The sequence below is a fragment of the Microcaecilia unicolor genome, chromosome 11 (genome assembly GCF_901765095.1).
Source record: "Microcaecilia unicolor chromosome 11, aMicUni1.1, whole genome shotgun sequence".
Taxonomy (NCBI): domain Eukaryota; kingdom Metazoa; phylum Chordata; class Amphibia; order Gymnophiona; family Siphonopidae; genus Microcaecilia; species Microcaecilia unicolor.
The window spans coordinates 129,976,234-129,998,967 of NC_044041.1; the positions used below are offsets into that span (position 1 = coordinate 129,976,234).

General features: G+C 44.5%; 1 protein-coding gene across 1 annotated transcript in view; it reads right to left on the minus strand.

Annotated features, from left to right (window-relative positions):
- The window catches only part of MUS81 (MUS81 structure-specific endonuclease subunit), a 261,421-nt gene that overhangs the window by 37,126 nt on the left and 201,561 nt on the right, over positions 1 to 22,734 (minus strand). The window contains exon 20 of the mRNA XM_030219968.1: positions 21,862 to 21,987. Within this exon, the coding sequence (XP_030075828.1) occupies positions 21,862 to 21,987 (126 nt within the window). The remainder of the gene's footprint in view (positions 1 to 21,861; positions 21,988 to 22,734) is intronic.

A 22,734-nucleotide genomic window follows, 5' to 3' on the forward strand; every position in this document is an offset into this window, starting at 1 on the left:
CTAGGCCTTGCTGTCACACCAGACGGCAAACCTCCTCCATTTGAAAGAATAACACTTTTTCGTGGAATCTTTCCTGGAAGCAAGCAAGACTCGGGAGACACCCTCTGAAAGACCAAAGAGGCAATCTCTAAGCTCTCAACATCCAGGCTGTGAGAGCCAGAGACTGGAGGTTGGGATGTAGAAGCAACCCCTCGTTCTGGGTGATGAGGGTCAGAAAACACTCCAATCTCCATGGTTCTTCGGAGGACAACTGCAGAAGAAGAGGGAACCAGATCTGATGGGGCCAAAAGGGCACAATCAGAATCATGGTTCCACAGTCTTGCTTGGGTTTCAGCAAAGTCTTCCCTACTAGAGGTATGGGAGGATACGCATACAGAAGGCCTGCCCCCCAATGAAGGAGAAAGGCATCTGACGCAAGTCTGTCGTGGGCCTGAAGTCTGGAACAGAACTGAGGGAATTTGTGATTGGTCTGAGCGGCAAAAAGATCCACTGAGGGGGTGCCCCACGCTCGGAAGATCTTGCGGACTATGTCCATGTTCAATGACCACTCGTGAGGTTGCATGATCCTGCTCAACCTGTTGGCCAGACTATTGTTTACGCCTGCCAGATACGTGGCCTAAAGAAACATGCCGTGATGGTGCGCCCAAAGCCATATCCGGACGGCTTGCTGACACAGAGGGCGAGATCCGGTGCCCCCCTGCTTGTTGGTGTAATACATAGCAACCTGATTGTCTGCCTGAATTAGAATAATTTGGTTGGACAGCCGATCTCTGAAAGCCTTGAGAGCGTTCCAGATCGCTCGTAGTTCGAGGAGGTTGATCTGAAGACCCTTTTCCTGAAAGGACCAAACTCCTTGAGTGTGAAGCCCATCTACGTGAGCTCCCCACCCCAGGAGGGATGCATCCGTTGTCAGCACTTTTTGTGGTTGAGGAATTTGGAATGGACATCCCAAGGTCAGATTGGATCGAATAGTCCACCAGAGTAGGGAATTGCAAAAGTCGGTGGAAAGATGGATGACATCGTCTAGATCCCCTGTGGCTTGGCTCCACTGGGAAGCTAGGGTCCATTGAGCTGATCTCAAATGCAGGCGTGCCATGGGGGTTTCATGAACTGTGGAAGCCATGTGTCCTAAGAGTCGCAACATCTGCCGAGCTGTGATCTGTTGAGACGCTCGAGCCAAGGACACTAGGGCCAGGAGATTGTCTGCCCTTGTCTGGGGAAGATAAGCTCGAGACATCCGTGTGTCCAACAGAGCTCCGATGAATTCCAATTTCTGAACCAGGACAAGATGGGACTTGGGATAATTGATTACGAACCCCAGTAGCTCCAGCACTCGAACAGTCATCCGCATGGACTGTAGAGCGCCTGCCTCCGAGGTGCTCTTTACCAGCCAATTGTCGAGATAAGGGAAGACATGCACTCCCAGTCTGCGTAGCGATGCTGCGACAACTGCCAGGCACTTTGTAAAAACCCTGGGTGCAGACGTGAGGCCAAAGGGCAGTACACAGTACTGAAAGTGCCGAGCTCCCAACCGAAATTGAAGATACTTCCTGTGAGCTGGGAGTATCAAGATGTGGGTATAGGCATCCTTTAAGTCCAGAGAGCATAGCCAATCGTTTTCCAGAATCATGGGAAGAAGGGTGCCTAGGGAAACCATCCTGAACTTCTCTCGGACAAGGAATTTGTTCAGGGCCCTTAGGTCTAGGATGGGACGCATCCCCCTGTTTTCTTTTGCACAAGGAAGTACCTGGAATAGAATCCCAGCCCTTCTTCCCCTGGTGGAACGGGTTCGACTGCTTTGGCCTTTAGAAGGGCAGAGAGTTCTTCTGCAAGTACCTGCTTGTGCTGGGAGCTGAAGGACTGAGCTCCAGGTGGACAATTTGGAGGCATGGATTCCAGATTGAGAGTGTATCCTAACTGAACTATTTGAAGAACCCAACTGTCGGAGGTTATAAGAGGCCACCTTTGGTGAAAAAATATTTACCTCCCTCCGACCAGCAAGTCGTCCAGCACGGACAATTTTTCTGAGGCCATGCTGCACTGGAGCCAGTCAAAAGCCCGTCCCTTGCTTTTGCTGGGGAGCTACAGGGGCCTTGGTTGCAAGCCGTTTACAGGAATGAGCGCGCTGGGACAGAGCCTGGACAGGCTGCCGAGAAGCAGGAGTGTACCTACGCCTATTGTAGGAATAGGGAGCACTCCTCTTCCCTCCAAAAAACCTCCTAGATGAGGAGGTGGTAGCAGAAGACGCCTGACGGGAGAGAGAATCCATAGCATCATGGTGCTTTTTGATCTGATCGACCATGTCCTCTACTTTTTCTCCAAAAAGATTATCCACCCAGCAAGGAACATCCGCCATTCGCTGCTGGGTCTTATGATCCAGGTCAGAGACACGCAGCCATGAGAATCTGTGTATCACTATACCTTGAGCAGCTACTTGGGATGCCACATCAAAAGTGTCATAAGTACCCCTGGCCAGGAATCTGCAACACGCCTTCTGCTGCCTGACCACCTGGTGAAAAGGTTCGGCAAGCTCCGGAGGAAGGGCTTCAACTAAACTGGACAGTTGCCTCACCGAGTTCCGCAAGTGGATGCTTGTGTAGAGCTGGTAAGTTTGGATCTTGGAAGCAAGCATAGCGGCCTAGGGGCACCGAGACATAGTCTCTAGTACTCTTGGCTCTTCTGAGAGCAGAGTCCACCACCATGGAATCGTGAAGCAGTTGAGACTTCACCATTACAGGCTCTCCATGGACTCTGTATTGGGACTCAGATTTCTTGGGGACCACTGGATTAGAAAGAGGGAATGACCAGTTTCGCATAAGAACTTCCCTGAATGTGTTATGCAAGGGAGCCGTTGCAACTTCTGTGGGTGGAGAAGGATAATCCAAGATCTCGAGCATCTCGGCCCTGGGCTCATCCACAACCTCCATAGGGAATGGAATGTCCTTAGACATTTCCCGAACAAAAGAGGAAAAAGAAAGACTCTCAGGTGGAGACAATCTTCTTTCAATTGGTGGAGTAGGATCAGAGGGGACCCCATATGACTCTTCCTCCGAAAAGTATCTGGGATCTTCCTCTTCTTCCCACGAGCACTCCTCATCGGTGTCGGACAAAAGCTCTCTAAGAGCAGCCCGAACCTGAGCCTGTGTCGACATCGAGGATCGACGTCCTTGGGGGGGATGTCGAGAAGTTGACTCCTGCCTGGACTGTGGCGAAGCTTCCTCCGCCGATGTCGAATCGACCTGGTTGGCAGCCGATGCTGCAAGCGGCACCAAGGACAGAGACCTCAACACAGGTGAAGGCCCAGATGCCGCTTCAACAGTCGATGCAGAAGGCGCAAGCACCCCTGGCACTGACGCAGACTGGCGCAGCAACCCCTCCAGAAGCTCTGGAAGAAGGGCCCTTATGCGCTCGTCGAAAGCCTCCATCGGGAAAGGCTACGGGGCCGGTGTAGGAGATGGCAGAACCTGAGGGGGCTCGAGAGCCGGTACCAAGCTGCCAGAAGACTGACGCATCGGCACCTACTGTATAGAGGGTGAGCGGTCCTCTCAGCGCCGACGCTTCTCGGGTGCCGAATCCCTCGGCTCCCCGGAGCTCCCAGTACCGTGCATGGAAGGAGATCGATGACGGTGCTTCTTAGCCTTCGCTCGACGCCTGTCATCAAGACTCCTCGGTACCGAAGAGGAGGGCATGGAATCCTCACGTCTCCTCGGGGCCGGGTCCGACGAAGGTGCCCACTCGATCAGCAAAAAGCCGCCCACGTTGAGCTTCCCGAGACACTTGGGTCCATTTTTTTCATTAAAGAGCACAACTTACAAGCAGCTGGCAAATGTTCGGGCCAAGGGCACTGGAGACACCACGCATGCTCGGTACCGAAGAGGAGGACGTGGAATCCTCACGCCTCCTCGGGGCCGGGTCCGACGAAGGTGCCCACTCGATGCCTCGCTGCTCCCAGCGAGATGTAGTCGTTCGGCAGCCATTACCTGCGCTCTCGAAGTCGATGCTTCCCTTGACATCGACACCGATGTCGATGTCAAAGGACCGGACCGATCAGCAAAAAGCCGCCCACGTTGAGCTTCCCGAGACACTTGGGTCCATTTTTTCATTAAAGAGCACAACTTACAAGCAGCTGGCAAATGTTCGGGCCCAAGGCACTGGAGACACCACGCATGGGGGTCGGTACCCAAGATGGTCTGGTTGCACCAAGAACAACGCTTGAAGCCACTGGGAGTCCTCGATGACATGGACGGAAAAACAGCGACTGCGACATTAAAGGACTGGATCGTGCCAATAAAATACACAAAATGGGAAAAAAAAAAGACCCGGCCGAGCAGCCTAAAAGGCGGCTGTGACGAAAAGAGAAGGAAACTTAAAGAAGTGAAGAAGACTAAGAAGACAAAGGAAAAATAACTTTTAAAAAAATATATTTTTATGAATCAACACAGGAAATGAAAAAAGTGGGTGACAAATGGGAAAAAACAAGTTTCCTGAGCCGAAAACGTTTGAGCGCTCAAACAAAACGTGGCACTCAAGATCGCAGACAAAAAGAAACTAAAAGGGCATGCTCGCGTCGCGGGTGGGAAGCCGTTCGTGCATGTGCGCTGTGTTCGGCCCGCGTGGCGGAGTGATCTGGAGAGTTCTTTGTTTTTGCTGTCAAAAATTTTGCCCGTCTCCTGGGCCGTCGCGGACGACAGCTCAATCGTGAGAACAAGCAGCCTGCTTGTCCTCGGAGAAATCAGTGTTAACTAAGTCCTCTTTAATTAGGCAGCGTTTCCAGGCCTTTTATCAGTCTTTATATTCGGCTGATTCCTCGATTCATCAGGAGGCGATTGGGGCCTTTTTAGCATCTCAGGATCTTCCCTCCTTGACTGATCAGCAAAGATGTATGCTTGATGGTCCTGTGAAGGTGGATGAAGTTGTTAAGGTTATTAAGGATCTTCCTGGCTTAGATGGCTTACCAAATGATTTTTATATGACTTTTAAATTCTTAATGGAGTTCGGGAGGGAGAAGCGTTACCTCCTTCTATGATGGAAGCCTGGATAGCTGTCATTCCAAAGCCTGGTAAATGTAAGACGGAATGTGCCTCATACCACCCTATTTCCATTCTTAATTCAGATGTTAAAATCATAGCTAAAGTCTTAGCAAATCGCCTGGCCAAAGTTCTGCCTGGTCTGGTTTATCCGGATCAGGTTGGGTTTGTTCCCCACAAACAAGCAAAAGATAATGTTCGTCGAATGGTCAATTTACTGCATGTTGCCACTACGTGAAAAACCCCTCTGTGTCTTCTGGGATTGGATGCCGAGAAGGCATCTGATCGTGTGCATTGGCCTTTTATGATAAGCGTTATGGAGCGTCTGGGTTTTGGGTCAGGATTTAGGGATTGGACTCAGGCCCTTTATAACTCCCCTAAAACATTTGTGCGAATTAATGGGGGTAATTCTCCTCTGTTTCCTTTGTATAGGGGGACTCGACAAGGATGTCCTCTCTCGCCAATGCTATTTTCCTTGGTTATGGAACCCCTTGCTGTTGCTATTCGGTCGAACCCTAATATCGCGGGTATAATGGTGGGTGATCAGGAGTATAAGCTGGCAATGTCTACTGATGATATTTTGGTTTTGCTAACTAAACTGTTGCTCTCCTTAAGCTTTTAGCGGAATATTCTGCTGTTTCAGGGTTCAAGCTTAATGTGACCAAGTCAGAGGCTATGGCAGTTGGTATCTCAAGCCCGATTCTACAGTCTTTGCAACATGCTTTCCCTTTTCGGTGGGTAACCCGAGGTATTAAATATCTGGGGATTCGTCTCACAGAGAAATTCTCAGACTTGTTTCGGCTAATTATCCTACTCTATTACGGGAGTTATATAAAGATTTGGAGGCTTGGGGCTCCATTGAGTTATCCTGGTTTGGTCGGATAGCAACTTTGAAAATGAATGTTTTGCCGAGGTTGATGTACCTTTTCCAGCTGCCCCCTCTGCGTTTATCTCGCAATTTTCTCTCTGGGCTTCAGAATCACCTCCTTCGTTTCACTTGGTCTAATAAAAGGCCACGTCTCTCTTTATCGTGATCAGAAAAAGGGTGGTCTAGGTGTTCCGAATGTGTATTGGCATTACAAAGCCGCACAGGCTCCAGCCGCTATTGAGTGGTTTCATGCGAGTCCACAGAAGAGGTGGATTGGGTTGGAGCAGGTTTTGGTTGGCACGTGTCCATTGCGTTCGTTAGTGTGGATGCCCAGAAGATTTCGTGTATTGGGGAGAGAAGTTTGTCCATCTGTTTTGACAACTTTTTACTATTGGGACAGTCTGCTTGCTAAGCCTGATTTGGTCCTTTCTAAGCTTACTCCATTAACACATAATCCACTTTTCCCACCTGGGGTTGAATCGGGGACATTTTCGTGTTGGTTTTCGGTGGCCTTGGAGACTTGGGGTCAGTTTTTTGAAGAGGGTGCCTTTATTCCTTTTACTACTTTGGTTGACATTTATGCAATTTCTCCAAAAGACATTTTTGCCTATATTCAGGTGAAGCACTTTCTCTCAGCGGCTGATATAAAGGCTAAAGTAGTTAGAGAGGATTCCTTTTTGGAAGATCTTTGTGAGGACTCCATGGGAACGAGAGGTATTATCACATGCTTGTATATGTTTCAGCATAGGCGAGTGCAGCCTCCCGTTGAGCATCGTGCACACTGGCATCAAGAATTGGGCTTGACATTGGGTGATGATGACTGGAACTTTATGGAATATGCATTGTCAAGGATTTCTATCTCTGTTCCCTTTAAAGAAAATGCTGTGAAGATTTTATATAGATGGTATTTGACTCCAGCTTGTCTGCATCACATGTTTCTGGAGGCATCTTCGCTGTGTTGGAGGGGTTGTGGACAGAAAGGTACAATGGGTCATCGCTGGTGGTCTTGTGTTAAAGTTTGGGCTTTTTGGAAAGCTATACAGCAAGGGATGGCTCTCTAGGCCTATTAAGTGGTCACCAGAATTTTTTCTGTTCCCTAAGAAACCCCCTGGCCTTACCACATCTCAATCCCTTTTGGTTCGTCATGCTATGGCGGCTGCAAGGGTTATCTTGGCCGCTCATTGGAAGTCTTCTCAGGTTCCTTCTTTGATCAAATGGTTAAACAAGCTATGGTACATTTGTGAAATGGAGAGGCTTTGGGAATTGTGTAATAAAACTTTGTCTAAGTGGGAAGCCATTTGGGAACCTTTTGTGTCTCATTGTGAGTGTTGAGAACCTGTGGGGAGGGGTGGTGTTGTGGGGGTGGTTTTTTTTGTATGGGAGGGGTCATGCAAAGAAAACACCTTGTTATAAAAATTTAGAAGTACTATGTTAGTTACCTATTTGTACTTGAGAGTCCTAGTAGTGCATTGTTTTATAATGAAACGTTGTTAGCCAATGTTGGTGGCTTTGCAAAATGTGGGGTTTTTGGGGGTACTTTGTGATGTCTCTCGTTTCATTTAATAAAGACTTCTATAAATTAAAAACAAAACAAAACAAGAAATTTTAAAATTCTCTCCCGGAGTGGGAAACAATGAATGCAGTTACAATAATCTAGATATGACAGCACAACAAACTGAGTTAAAACTGCAAAGTGAGACTGGTCAAACAGAGAATGGACAGATCTCAGCTGTTTTAATTTTAAGAAACATTTTTTTCACTATACTCTTCACTTGAGGCTGAAAAGTGAGCACCAAGTCCAAGGTCACCCCCAAAAGTTTAGAAGTATATTCGACTGACAGTGAATCACTAGCATTAAGAGCAACATAATTAGGAAATAGCCGATTCTGTGTTGTGAACCAGAGTAATTTAGTCTTTGAAGGATTAAGTTTCAAATGAAAACTGTTATCCTAAGACTGAATCTTAGAAATACAAGTTATGAGTTTTGAAAGACAGGATTGGATATTGGGATCTACTTCCTGAAGAATAAAAATGCGATCTGCTCATGAATAAAGGTATTCACTCCCTTTCCAATACAACTGAATTCAGTGTGCCCCCCCCCCCAAAAAAAAAAAAATGGGGGATAAAGGCGATCCCCTGAGGGCCCTCACAACTGGTGGGCCCAAAAATGTGAAAGATCACCTCGTACTTTCACCACATATGAGTGACAATGAAGAAAATTCTGAAACCAATTCAGAACAACCTCCACCATCCATAAGGCTAATTAAATGTCATGGTCCACCATGTCAGAGGCTGCTAATAAATCAAACTGTAAAGGAGATCACATGGTGTCATGAGGGAGAGAGATCGCTGAAAAGCGGAGCTCCTACACTTTCCTTTCATCAAACTCCCTAAACTAACTTAGTGCATTGTTTTTGAGTGGAAAAGCTTCAAGAGATACCTGTAAGAGAGCTGGGGGAGAAATCGGCTGGGAAGGAACAGGACGGAGTTCGATGGCAGCAAAAGTACAACGGAAAGAAAAGGAAAAGAACAAGCCTATTGAGGCCAAAATGGTGGATGCACACGGCCAGCAGTGTTCCTCCCTCTGTGTGCTCAGCGTGGACGGCTGAAATAACAGCAGAGGTCACGGCTGCAGTCGAGGCAGCGCTGGATAAGAAATTGCAGGCTCTGTTTGTTAGAATGGAGTCGACGCATGAATGGCTGGACGGATTTCATCTTGATTTGGATCACATGCAGCAGAGGATTAGCGACATCGAGGACCACATGGAGGGAGCCGCGGGGCCAACGGAGTCAATGCATAAGAAAATGGCAGAGCTGGAACAGAAAGTAGATGATCTGGAGAATAGATCGAGACATAACAACCTGAGACTTATAGGCTTACCAGAGCATCTCAAGGAAGCAGAATTGGCGGATTATCTGGAACACTGGCTCCCGCAGGCGCTGAAACTTAACAACTTGCAGGAACCCTTGCGTATCGAGAGGGCGCAGTGGAAAGGCCCAAGAAGGGCGGCAAGTGATAAGCCGAGAGCGGTGATTCTGAGAATTTTACACTATGGACATAAGCAAGGGATCCTGAGAGCGATACAATCTGGACAACAGCTTCAGCATGAAGGCAAAAAAGTCTTGTGCTTCCAGGACTATTCGTCGAGAGTGGCGGCGGCAAGAAGAGCTTTTGCGCCCATTTGTGCTGAGCTCTACGAACGGAAAATTAAGTTTGCATTGATGTACCCAGCGAAGCTGAGAATATTTCAAGATGGCAAAGAGAAGAATATGGAGACAGTGGAGCTTCCCAGAGACTTTATTAAAACTCTACCTCCTAAGGCAGCGGCGTGAGGGGCTTGGCGGATAGCTGGGTTCCTAACATGAAGTATTGAGGACAGGAGAGGCAATGTGTTGGCAGGTGTTTGAATTGCAGTTCAGTGTGCTAAGGTGACTGGCTGGTTGAAGTGGCTGAGACTGTTAAACTGTTTTGAATTGACTGTTCTAGAGACAGCGATGTTGGACAGATGACAAAGCCTTGGCTGTTTATCGAGTCAAGATGAGTAAAGAGCGGATATACCTTTGGGGAATGTGATATGTTTGTGGGTTTGTGTCATTGTTAATATGAGAGTTTATAGTAGGGGGGGAGGTCTGTTCTCATTTTTTCGTATCCCTCTCGGGGATCAAGAGTTTATTTGTAAGGGGGCTGGAGAGGGTTAGTATTAATTAATCTACTTAGAATTTAACATTGCATTATTATTCCAATTCACTTGTCCGTTTGCTCTGTGGGTGGAAGTGGGACACTTATACATGAAGAGCTCCTTGTAGAGCTCAATGGGGTTTTTGGGAGTAGAGTGGGGGAGGGTAGTAAGGGAGGGGGGAGGTTAGGTAGGGATGGGGGGGGAGGGAAGGGAGGGAAGGGGGGGTAGGGGTGCTCCAGGCTGTAGGGCAGTGTGATATAAGTGGAGGCTGGGTAAGAGGCTGGATGTATGTCAAGATGGGAAGGGGAGGGGTGAGCTGGGACATTTCTCCTCTGAAGACAGAATATTTAGTGGGTATATACCAAGGGAGTAGAATGGAGGAGTAACATGGTTAAAATAATATCATGAAATGTAGGTGGCATATCCTCCCCAATTAAGCATTCTAAGATCTTGCAAGACTTGAATAGACAAAGGGCTCAAATAGTAATGCTGCAAGAGATACACTTGACTGTGGCTGAACATCAGAAGCTGTGTCGTTGGTGGGTAGGGGAGATTGTGAATAGCCCTGCAAAAAATAAAAAAGTGGGGGTTGCTATTTTGTTTCGCAAAGGGACACAGTATGTGAAGAATCGTAGTGTCCTAGATCCACAAGGACGATATATAATTCAGCAAATTACCTTAAATAATAAACCGTTATTGCTGGTTAATCTTTATGTGCCAAACCAATACGACAAAAGTTTTTTTCAGGAAATTCTTAAGACATATCCTTGCTTTTGATCAGATTCCACTGATAGTGGGAGGAGATTTTAATTTGGTCTCTGATCCCCTTATGGACAGTACTGGGCCCTCTCGGGTGCGTCCAGTAAATTACTCTAAAGGAGTACCTTGCGTGTGTTCCGCCTTAGACTTGGTGGATGTGTGGCGTCTTTTATATCCTGGCGAGCATGATTTTACTCATTTATCTCGGGCACATGGCACACTATTTATTTATTTATGGTTCATTTCTACCCCACATTTTCCCACAAATGCAGGCACAATGAGGCTTCCATGAATTACAATCATGTATCGACTATCTTTTGGTGTCAAAAGTCAGCTCAACATTGTTAATTCAAGCAGAGATGGGGGCCACTAAAGTGTTGGATCATGCTATGATTTGGATATCCCTGGATTGGAGTCCAGGAATGAACAAAAGTTTCCGCTGGAGATTCCCTAGAGAGCTGTATTATGATCCTAAATTTCACTCATTTATGAAGACAAGATGGAAGGAATATGCAGAATTTAATAAGGATAGTTATCGGGTAGACCCAGTCCTTTTTTGGGAGGCGGCAAAAGCTGTATTGAAGGGAGACATCATATCATTTTTGGTACATAAGAAGAAGGCGAGAGAAGCAGAGCTGCTTCGATTGGAATCGCGGGTGAGAAGAGATAGGCAGGCGTATGGAAGGTCACCGACTGTGGGGGGAGAGGAAGAGAGAGGGAGAACCTTGGGTAGCCATGGGGGGGGGGGGGGGGGGGGGAGGAGGATAGGTGGCTGTGGGGGAGGGAAGGGAGAGAGGAAAAGAACCTCGGGTGGCATGGGGAGGGTGGGAGAGAACCTGGGGTGGCCACAGGGAGAGAGAACCTGGGGTGGTCATGGGGGGGAGGGAGACTATTGCTTAGACTATTGCAACTTTTTCTTACAGGTCTCCCACTTAGCCATCTCTCTCCTCTTCAATATGTTCAAAATTCTTTTGCACTACTAATATTCCGCCAGTGTCGTTATGCTCATATTAGCCCTCTCCTCAAGTCACTTCACTGGCTTCCTATCCGTTTCCGCATACAGTTCAAACTCCTCTTATTGACCTTTAAGTGCATTCACTCTACAGCTCCTCATTACCTCTCCACTCTCATTTCTCCCTACATTCCTCCCAGGGAACTCCGCTCACTGGGTAAATCTCTCTTATCTGCACCCTTCTCCTCCACTGCTAACGCCAGACTCCGTTCCTTTTATCTTGCTGCATCATATGCCTGGAATAGACTTCCTGAGCCGGTATGTCAAGCTCCATCTCTGGCCGTCTTAAAATCTAAGCTAAAAGCCCACCTTTTTGATGCAGCTTTTAACTCCTAACCCTTATTCACTTGTTCAGAACCCTTATTTTATCATCCTCACTTTAATATTCCCTTATCTCTTGTTTGTCCTGTTTGTCTGTCCTAATTAGATTGTAAGCTCTGTCAAGCAGGGACTGTCTCTTCATGTTCAAGTGTACAGCGCTGCGTACGTCTAGTAGCGCTTTAGAAATGATAAGTAGTAGTAGTAGAGCAAGAGAGGACCTGGGGTGGCTGTGAGGGGGGGGGACGAGAGAGAGAGAGGAAGAGAAAGAACTTGGGGTGGCCATGGGGAGAGGGAGGGAGAACAAACCTGGGGTGGCTGTGTGGGTGGGAGGTGGGGTGGAATCATGGAAGTTGCTGTATTGGGGTTGGAGAGGGGATAGAATTGTGGAAGTTGCTGTTTGTGGGTAGGGTGAGGGAGGAATTGTGAAAACTGCTGTGGTAGGGAGAAGGCAGGGGATGGAAGCGCAAAAATAAAAGTCAGACCATGGCGCCACAACCTCTTGAGCCAGCCCTGGATACACTATACCAACCAGTTCACCTTTATCCATGTGTTTATTCACGCCTTCAAAGAAATTAAGCAAATTTACAAGGCAAGACTTCCCTTGGCTGAATCCATGCTGACTCTGTCCCATTAAACCATATTTGTCTATCTGTTCAGAAATTTTATTCTTTATAATAGTTTCCACTATTTGGCCCAGCACGGAAGTCAGACTTACTGGTCTGTAATTTCCAGGATCACCCCTGGAACCCTGATACATCTAGAACTGAGATGGGTGGTATGGATCCTTTTATCTTTTGTGAAGGTTTTGGACTCTATTCCCTGTACTTATTTATTTATTTATCACATTTATACCCCCCATTTTCCCAACTGTGTCAGGCTCAATGTGGCTTACATTACACCGCAAAGGCAAGCGCCAATCCAGTAAATTAAGCTAATACAAAATAAAACCTACATAAGAAATAATGGAGAGGATGGGGCAGGAACGAATGGAACAGGGAAACCAGAAAAGAGGAGGGAAGGGTGGATGTGCCCAAAATTGTCATAAAATTGATGTGTATCAAGCAGTGGATACACAAGCTGAGTCCTGGGTGTAGGCCTTTCCAAATAAGATGGTCTTAAGAGATTTCCTTAAATTGATGGTTTTGGATGGTTTTTATAGTTTTAGGCAAAGCATTCCATAGTTGTGAGCTGATGAAGGAAAAGGATGAGCATATGTGGATTTATACTTAAGACCGTTGCAGCTTGGGTAGTGAAGGTTTAGGTAAGAACGGGATTGTTTTAATGCATTCCTGGGTGGTAGGATGATTACTTTAGTCATGTAGCCCGGGACGTCACCATAGAGAATTTTGTGAACTAGGGAGCAGATTTTAAAGGTGATTCGATCCTTGACAGGAAGCCAGTGCAATTTCTCTCGGAAGGGTTTGGCTCTTTCAAATTTGGATTTTCCATAAATTAATCTGGCCGCTGTGTTTTGGGCGGTCTGCAGTTTCTTAATAAGTTGCTCTTTACATCCTGCTTAAACTCCATTGCAGTAATCCAAGTGACATAATACGATTGACTGTATTAGGTGACGAAATACCTCTCTCGGGAAAAAAGGTTTTATCCATTTTAGTTACCACAGCGAGAAGAAAATCTTCCTTGTAGTGGAATTTATTTGGCTTTCGAGTGAAAGGTTGCGATCAAGGGTGACTCCCAATATTTTTAGGCTCTCTAAGATGGGAAGGGTAGGGTGGGGGTGATTAAGGTTGAAGGTCTGAACTTGTTATGTTGAGATGATAGAATAAGGCAGTGCGTTTTTTCAGCGTTCAGTTTTAGTTGGAAAGAAGCTGCCCAAGAGTACATCATGTTCAGGCCATGATTGATTTCATTAGAGATCTCGGTCAAATCATATCTGAAGGGAATATAAATTGTAATATCATCAGCATAAATAAACGGGTTAAGGCCTAAGTTAGATAAGGTCTTTGCCAATGGAATCATCATTATATTGAAAAGTGTGGGAGATAAAGGTGAGCCTTGAGGGACTCCACAGTCTGCTTTCTACGGCGGTGATAAATCTGAGTTGGTGATTACTTGATACGATCTAGAGGAGAGAAAGCCCTTAAACCAGCTATGAACATTTCCACAGATCCCTATGTTAGCGAGAAGGTTGAGTAGAATGGTACCATGTCAAAAGCACTCGATATGTCGAACTGTAGCAACAATATCCTTTTGCCTAGAGCTATTTCCTGCTGAAAGTTGTTAAGTAGGGTGATAAGCACGGTTTCGGTGCTGTGAAGGGGACGGAAACCAGACTGGGATTCGTGAAGAATAGAAATCTTGTCAAGGTAATCATTAATTTGTTTTGTCACCATGCTCTCCATCAATTTTACAAAAAGTGGGATTGATGCAATAGGGCGATAATTGGTAAGGTCATCACTTTTTTTCTTGGAATCCTTAGGAATTGGAGTAAGTAAGATGTTGCCATTTTCTACAGGGAAAAAAACATGTTCTAGCATAAAGTTTAGATAATCGGTTAGGTCTGTAATAAAGCAGGAAGGTGCTGATTTGAGTAAATAGTTAGGACAGTAGTCCAGCTTACAGAAAGTATTGGAAAATTTATGAAACCCTGGGTGACGGCATCCGTGGAGAGGGGGACAAAGTTTGACAGGAAACGATCTGCAGGATGTTCTCCTGGGATAGGAGCAAAAAAGTTGAGAAAGTAATCAATGCCAGAGTTGTTCTGAGGGATTGATTTTCGCAAATTAGTTATTTTTTCCTGAAAGTATGTAGCAAGGTTGCCAGCAGGAGGGATATCATTATGAGTAGAGGTAAGTGAATTAGTATCTGTTAATTTGTTGACAAAATAAAATAGTTTCTTTAGGTCTGTAAAGTCAGGGCCTATTTTTGTCTTATAAAAAAGCCGTTTAGACTGTCTTAGTGCATATTTATACTTTCGTTGTGTTTGTTTCCATGAGTTAAGAGTATGCTCATTTTTATTTTTTCTCCATGACCGTTCTACTCTTCTGATAAGAGTTTTAAGTTTTCTTAGTTCTTCATTATACCAAGGTGTCAAATTTTGTCTTCGAGATGTACGAGTTATTTCAGGAGCTAAAACATCTAAGATTTTTCTACATCTAGCATCCCAGTCTAAGAGGAAGTATTTTGAATCAGTACTTGAAGTAACAATATGGAGCTCGCTACCTATTTCCATCAGAACAGATACTATCTACCTTAGCTTCCAGAAACCTTCCTATTCCAAGTCTGTTTCATAACATTCAATACAATGTCTGCCTGTTATTATTCATCTGACTTTCCTATAAGACTCTTTGGTCGCATGCATTCATTCTAACAACCTCTGCTCTGATAGACCTATTATGTAAACCGAACTGAACCCTAGTGAGGGGATTTCAGAGGTATACAAGACCTGATTTGATTATACTTAGGGCTTTTAAGTTAAGAGAAAAAAGTCTTATATTCTCCCCTAGACCTTACAAGTTGTCTCAAAGCTGAGCTCATCTTTTTGTGGTTTGCAGAGTCTTTGCCTCTATCCTGCATGACCTTACACTTCTTTATAAGTCATAAATTTTCTTACTTTGCTCTCTGCAAATGAAAGCAGATTTAGAGAGAAAGAAATTTATGGTTAGTTCTTTGTGGGTCAAGTGAATGCTATTAAAATTTATGTCAACCGCATGGTTTTATGTTTCTTTCAATTGTTTCCATGTCAGTTCCCAATAAATCATTTTGCCAAAGATAATGGTTAATTTTCTATGGAACAAGAAACAGCCCTGGGTCCTTCATGATTTCGATTACATACAGAAATGAGGCTAATTTTCTCTCTGTGTGTCTGCATATTTTTATTGCTTTTTCATATAACCAGAAACTGGGGGAGATTTGCTGATGTAGCTCATCTATTGGCTATCAGTTGTAACAGCTCTACATGTCCTGATTGTGTGATGGGGACTTCAGGGGCAGAGGACTACAGTGCTGGGAATCTCCTGGCGCAGTCTTTGGACACCCCTGTGGCTGTAGAGCTCCATGTGGCATTGGCCCTGGCTGTGTGTGGAGCCATTACTTTTGGCGGGAGCAGAAACCATATTTGATGCTGGCTGAGTGGATTCAGCTACAGAGTAGCGGGTGGGTTCATCGACTCAGAGGGGCATGGAGGAGGTGTCCCTGTGTCTCCCAAGCCTGGATTGGTCCTTTGGGGCCCAGGCTGAGAGTATGGCATATCCTGGCAGTGATCAAGAGATAGGAGTAACTAGTGAGGTAATTAAATTTGCTAACGACACAAAGTTATTCAAAGTTGTTAAATCGCAAAAGGATTGTGAAAAATTACAAGAGGACCTTATGAGACTGGGAGACTGGGCATCTAAATGACAGATGATGTTTAATGTGAGCAAGTGCAAAGTGATACATGTGGGAAAGAGAATGTAATGCAAGGTTCCACGTTAGGAGTCACCGACCAAGAAAGGGATCTCGGCGTTGTTGTTGATGATATGTTGAAACTCTCTGCTCAGTGTGCTGCAGCAGCTAAGAAAGCAAATAGAATGTTAGGTATTATTAGGAAAGGAATGGAAAACAAAAGTGAGGATATTATAATGCGTTTGTATCGCTCCATGGTGCGACCACACCTTGAATATTGTGTTAAATTCTGGTCGCCGCATCTCAAAAAAGATATAGTGGAATTAGAAAAGATACAGAGAAGGGCAACGAAAATGATAAAGGGGATGGGACGACTTCCCTATGAGGAAAGGCTGAAGTGTCTAGGGCTCTTCAGCATGAAGAAAAGACAGCTGAGGGGAGATATGATAGAGGTTTATAAAATAATGAGTGGAGTGGAATGGGTAGACGTGAAGCGTTTGTTTAATCTTTCCAAAAATAGTAGGACTAGGGGGCATGCAACAAAGCTACAAAGTAGTAAATTTAATACAAATCAGAGAAATGTTTCTTCACTCAACGTGTAATTAAACTCTGGAATTCATTGCCAGAGAATGTGGTAAGGGCAGTTAGCTTAGCGGGGGTTTAAAAAAGGTTTGGATGTCTTCCTAAAGGAAAAATCCATAGACCATTATTAAATTGACTTGGAGAAAATCCACTGCTTATTTCTGGGATAAGTAGCATAAAATGTATTGAACTTTTCGGGATCTTGCCGGGTATGCTGGGCTTGATGGACCTTTGGTCTGTCCCAGTGTGGCAATACTTATGTTCTTAGGTTTGGCAGGGCTCTAGCAGCATGGTGGGTAACTGAACCTCCCGTCGGGGCGGGGGTTCCTGGGCCTCAAGATGGAACGGGGTCTCAGGGCTACCCATCTTCGCTTCACCCTCCCCTGTCACATAGTAAGTGGGCGAGGATCCTCTGCAGAGGTTGAGGACCTCCTAGAGCTTTCTCCCTGTGAAGATGGGTAAAATGTAATGGATTGATATTCTGCCTTTCTGTGGTACTAACAAAGCAATTTATATTTATTATATGCAGGTACTATCTCTGTCCCTAGTGGGCTCACAATCTAAGTTTTTGTACAGTGTTGGGTGGAAGAGGCTTGCTCTGAGTCCTGAGTGTCAGAGCTCCTAGCTGTCACTGAGCAGGTATTGGGAACCTTTAGGTGAACTGCCTAGTATTTTAATAGAGCAGTATATCAAATTTTAATGAACTTGGAAACTATCTCCCCCCCCCCCACCCCAATGGAGACCAGGGTTACCTTATCCTTTCAGACTATCACAAGTCTGCAAAGACTTTTTCCCTCTTTTGAGCCCTCTCCAAGGTGGTTCTGAAGGCATGGAAAATTCTGGGTGTGATCCTCCGAGGGTCCAAGTTCATGGGCCATCTCTAGCCACTCCCCCGGGAGGATGTGGAACTTCTCTTTCCACTCCTGAAGGTGGATGTTCTGGTCATGGCTGTGACCAAGAAGATGACAGTCCCAGTGGAGGGTGGCACTGTCCTTAAGGATCCCCACGATTGGAAGATGAAGCGGCTCTTAAAACATATTGCTTCCTCCAGAAGTTCAGGGATTATTTGCAGAGGTTACATAGCTAAGGTGCTGCTCCAGCAGCTTTACCCCTCTGCGAAGTCTACTCGGCTGGAACCAGGAATGGAATCCCATCAGCTTTATAACCTTGTTGAGATGTGTTTGAGTTCAGTGGCATTAGCAGTGAAGGCCCCCTGTAGGCTGTGGCTATGCCACTGTTTATGTTTATTAGGGTTTTTATATACTGCCTTATTTTACAGAAGGTCAAAACGGTGCACAATACAAAATACTATTAAAATAGAAAGGAACTCCATTAAAATAGCATAGAGTAAGAAATCATTCACACATAATTGAATTGGGAAAGAGAGATGACGGGAGGGAAACGAGGAACAAGGGAAGGGGATGGGAAAGGGAACATCTGTGCCTCAAAATTTACTCATAAGATCGATATCCAGCTACAGGCAAAGCCAAAAGCAGGCTGGAAAAAAAGTTTTTTGTCTTGAGCTTAGATTTTGGGAAAGATTGCTCAGATCTAATATCTGCACAAATATGATATTCATCCTAGAGTACTGATAAAATTGAAAAATAAACTTGCAGAACTATTGTCAGTAATATGTAATTTATCTTTGAAATCGAGCGTGGTACTGGAAGACTGGAGGGTGGCCAATGTAACACCGATTTTTAAAAAAAGGTTCCAGAGGAGATCTGGGAAAATATAGACTAGGGAGCCTGACGTCGGTGCCGGGCAAAATGGTAGAGACTATTATAAAGAACAAAATTACAGAGCATATTCAAAAGCATAGATTAATGAGAGAAAGCAAACATGGACTTAGTGAAGGGAAATCTTGCCTCACCAATCTAATTACATTTCTTTGAAGGGGCTGAACAAACATGTGGCTAAAGGTGAGCTGGTTGATATTGTGTATCTGGATTTTCAAAAGGCGTTTCACAAAGTACCTCATGAAAGACTCCAGAGGAAATGGGAGAGTCATGGGATAGGAGGTAGTGTTCTATTGTGGATTAAAAACTGGTTAAAAGATAGAAAACAGAGAGTAGGTTAAATGGTCAGTATTCTCAATGGAGAGGGTAGTTAGTGGGGTTCCCAAGGGTTTTGTGCTGGGGTTGCTGCTTTTTAACCTATTTATAAGAGATGTGAGCAAGTGCAAAGTGATGCATGTGGGAAAGAGGAACCCAAATTATAGCTACGTAATGCAAGGTTCCACGTTAGCAGCGCTATAGAAATGCTAAGTAGTAGTAGTAGGAGTCACGGACCAAGAAAGGGATCTAGGTGTCGTCGTTGAAACCTTCTGCTCAGTGTGGTGCTGTGGCTAATAAAGCAAATAGAATGTTAGGTATTATTAGGAAAGGAATGGAAAACAAAAATGAGACTGTTATAATAGCCTTGTATCAATCCATAGTGCGACCACACCTCGAATACTGTGTTCAGTTCTGGTCACTGCATCTCAAAAAAGATATAGTGGAATTAGAAAAGGTGTAGAGAAGGGCGATGAAAATGATAAAGGAGATGGGACGACTTCCCTATGAGGAAATGCTAAAGCGGCTAGGGCTCTTCAGCTTGGAGAAAAGATGGCTGAGGAGAGATATGATAGAGGTCTATAAAATAATGAGTGGAGTGGAACGGGTAGACGTGAAGCGTTTGTTTACTCTTTCCAAAAATAGTAGGACTAGGGGGCATGCAATGAAGCTACAAAGTAGTAAATTTAATACGAATCAGAGAAATGTTTCTTCACTCAACGTGTAATTAAACTCTGGAATTTGTTGCTAGAGAATGTGGTAAAGGCAGTTATCATAACAGAGTTTAAAAAAGGTTTGAATGGCTTCCTAAAGGAAAAGTCCATAGACCATTATTAAAATGGGGAAAATCCACTGCTTATTTCTGTGATAAGCAGCAAAAAATGTTTTGTACTTTTTTGGGATCTTGCCAGGTATTTGTGACCTGGATTGGCCACTGTTGGAAACAGGATGCTGGGCTTGATGGACCTTTGGTCTGTCTCAGTATGGCAATACTTATGTACTTCTGAAAAAGAAAGAGGAATGACGGGTAGACTCATAATGAGCTTGTTTGGGTGAAGGCAGTACTAGTTGATTAGCGTCTAAGGATCTTAATGCATGGGATGGAATGTACAGAATAATAAGTGATATAAAGTAAGGGGGGGTATTGAAATAGAGGGTTTTGTGGGCAAGAAGAAGGACCTTGAACACGGTATGAGATAGGGAGCCAATAAAGTTTTGTTAGAAGAGGATTAGCTGTGTCAAAACGCTTAGATTTTCATAGTATGTACACGGATGAGTTTTGTAGAGTCAGAAGACGGCAAAGTTGAGACTGAGGTAGATCAGCATATACTGTGTTACAATAATGTAACCAGGAAATAATAAATACATATAAAGTCCAGAAAGTGCCTAATGGAACGCAGTCTGTGAAACAAAAAAAAAAAAAAAACTTTTTTCACAACCTCAGAGATAGCGAAGATATTTACTGTAGCAGGTATTCTCTGAGGACAGCAGGTATTATATTCTCAAAAGGGGGTGACGCCAACCAAGTCGCCCAGTCCGGGACTTATGACATGCATTAAGTACAGCTTTGTGGAGTGCGAGACATGCTCCACTGTGCATGCGCGAGTGCCTTCCCGCCCACCACAAGAACATGGTGCTTCAGCTATGTACTACAGCAAAAAGGTAAAAAAATAAAAAGGAGACAACTCCAAGGGGAGGTGGGAGGGATTGTATCTTCACTTTCTCAGAGGACAAGCAGGCCTATTTATTCTTACAAGTGGGGAATCCCTAGCATCCAGGCTAACAACAAATATTGGTCAACTGGGTCTCGGAATGGCGAGGACATAACTTAGATCAACCTAAAACTACATACAAACTGAGTGAGAGTGCCCTGAAACAGAATAAAACAGGCCTGGGGGTGTGGAGTTGGATTTGGTCTAGACCCCAAATAGATTCTGCAACACTGTCTGCCTGAACTGACTGTCGGATCAGGTATCCTGCTACAGGCAGTAATGAGATGTGAATGAGTGGACTGAAGACCATGTCGCAGCCTTGCAAATTTCTTCAATGGAGGCTGATCGTAAGTGGGCTACTGACGCAGCCATGGCTCTGACATTATGAGCCATGACATGACCCTCCAGGGTCAGCCCAGCCCTATGGTGTGGATAACATGTGAAAGGACCTAGTGAAGCATGAAGAATAGTCTGGAATTTGGCAGCTAAGATTTAATGCTAAAAAATGCAGGCTCATGCATCTGGGCTGCAAAAAGCTGAGCAAATTGTACAGTTTAGGGGGTAAAGAACTTTTGTGTACAAAAAAGGAGCAGAACTTTGGTGTGATTGTATGTGATGATCTTAAGGTTGCCAAACAGGTAGAAAAGGCAACAGTGAAAGCTAGAAGGAATTTTGGGTACACAGGGAGGGGAATGGCAAGTAAAAAAACAGAAGTTGATGATGCCCCTGTATAAGACACTGATGAGATCTCATTTAGAATATTGTGTACAATTCTGGACACTGCACTTTCAAAAAGATATAAAGAGGATAGTATGTACTTTGGAAGAAAGGCGGGAGAAGGGAGATAAGATAGAGATATTTAAATATCTATGCAACATAAATGCAAAGGAGGCAAGACTCCTTCAATTGAAAGGAAGCTCTGAAACAAGGGGGCATAGGATGAAGGTGAAAGAGGATAGACTCAGAAGTAACCTGAGGAAATACTACTTCACGGAAAGGGAGATGAATTTGTGGAATAGCCTCCCGGTGGAGGAGGTGAAGATCAAAACAGTATCTGAATTCAAGAAAACTTGGGTCAAGTACATAGGATCTCTAAGAGAGTGATAGGGAGAGCAGAGAGCATGGATGGACAGACTGAATAGGCCATATGGTCTTTATCTGCCTTCATTTTGTTCTCTGTTTCTCTAAAAGGTGCATACTGTAGCAATAGTACCTATGGAGCAAAAATACCAATAGAAACTGATTTTTTGTATCCTCAAAGAACTCCTAAGTAGCTGAAAAATAAATATTTAAAATGTTTAACTTATGAACACCTAAGAATAGAAGTCTCATTTAAAATTATTAAATCCAATGAAATGATCAGTTGTTCCTCCCATTTTGCTTGGCTTATGCTGAGAGAATTATCTGCCAAGATCTTGAACTACTCATACATACACTGGTCTCCATAAGTACTGATCCTGCCAATTCTATGATAGCCCCCTAGTGACTGCAGTGGACCCACATACCTTGTTCTTGATTGCACCCTCACTGAATTCCCCAAAGGTCATCAGGATGCAGGAGTCTGCAGTGGGTACAAAGGCTCGTTCCCATTTTGATGCTTCTTCTTTTGTGCAGCTCAGCAGTGTTTTGTTCTGTAAGAAGGGAATGGTAAGGCCAGGTCATTAACCACAGTAGAAAGAAGTCGACTAGGCAGAAATAGATACAACCTCCTCCTGCTTCTCTGTCAGTAGCACTATATGCAGTAAGTAGAACAATTAATCATTACGTTTATCAATTGTTCTTAAAATAGTGCAAACCAATAGGATTATAAAATGGCAAAGAAAAACAACTGTACTGTAGTTTGGGTATCCTCCTAAACTGTGTGGCAAAACTCAACGCAACAATGATTTTGCTACTGAGAGAAAAACATGTGATTTATACTAAATTGAATCCGCTGATTCCAAATATGAACTCCGAATTTGCCTGACATGTCTAAATTTTAAGTTATACATGCAAAGCCTATTCACTTATAATATTAATGCATTATATATTGGAAATATTCCAAAGGAAATGCCCGGACCTGTCTGGACGCGCTCAGACAGGTCTACTGGCTGATGTCAGCAGTAAGTATATAAGGCAAGATGGATAGACGCAAATTTGTTAACGATCCGGACAATTTCTGCTACATATTGTGGCAAATACACTGATCAGCGCAAGAATCTGACAAAGCGAGTGCGCCTTGCTTACAAGTATTACTTTGTCAAATTGGAGATCAAGATAAAAGCTGGGCACCTCATGTTTGTTGCACTGTGTGTTACTCTGGGCTAACACAGTGGTTGAATGGTAAAAGGAAAGGAATGGCTTTTGCAGTGCCGATGGTGTGGCGTGAGCAGAAAAAT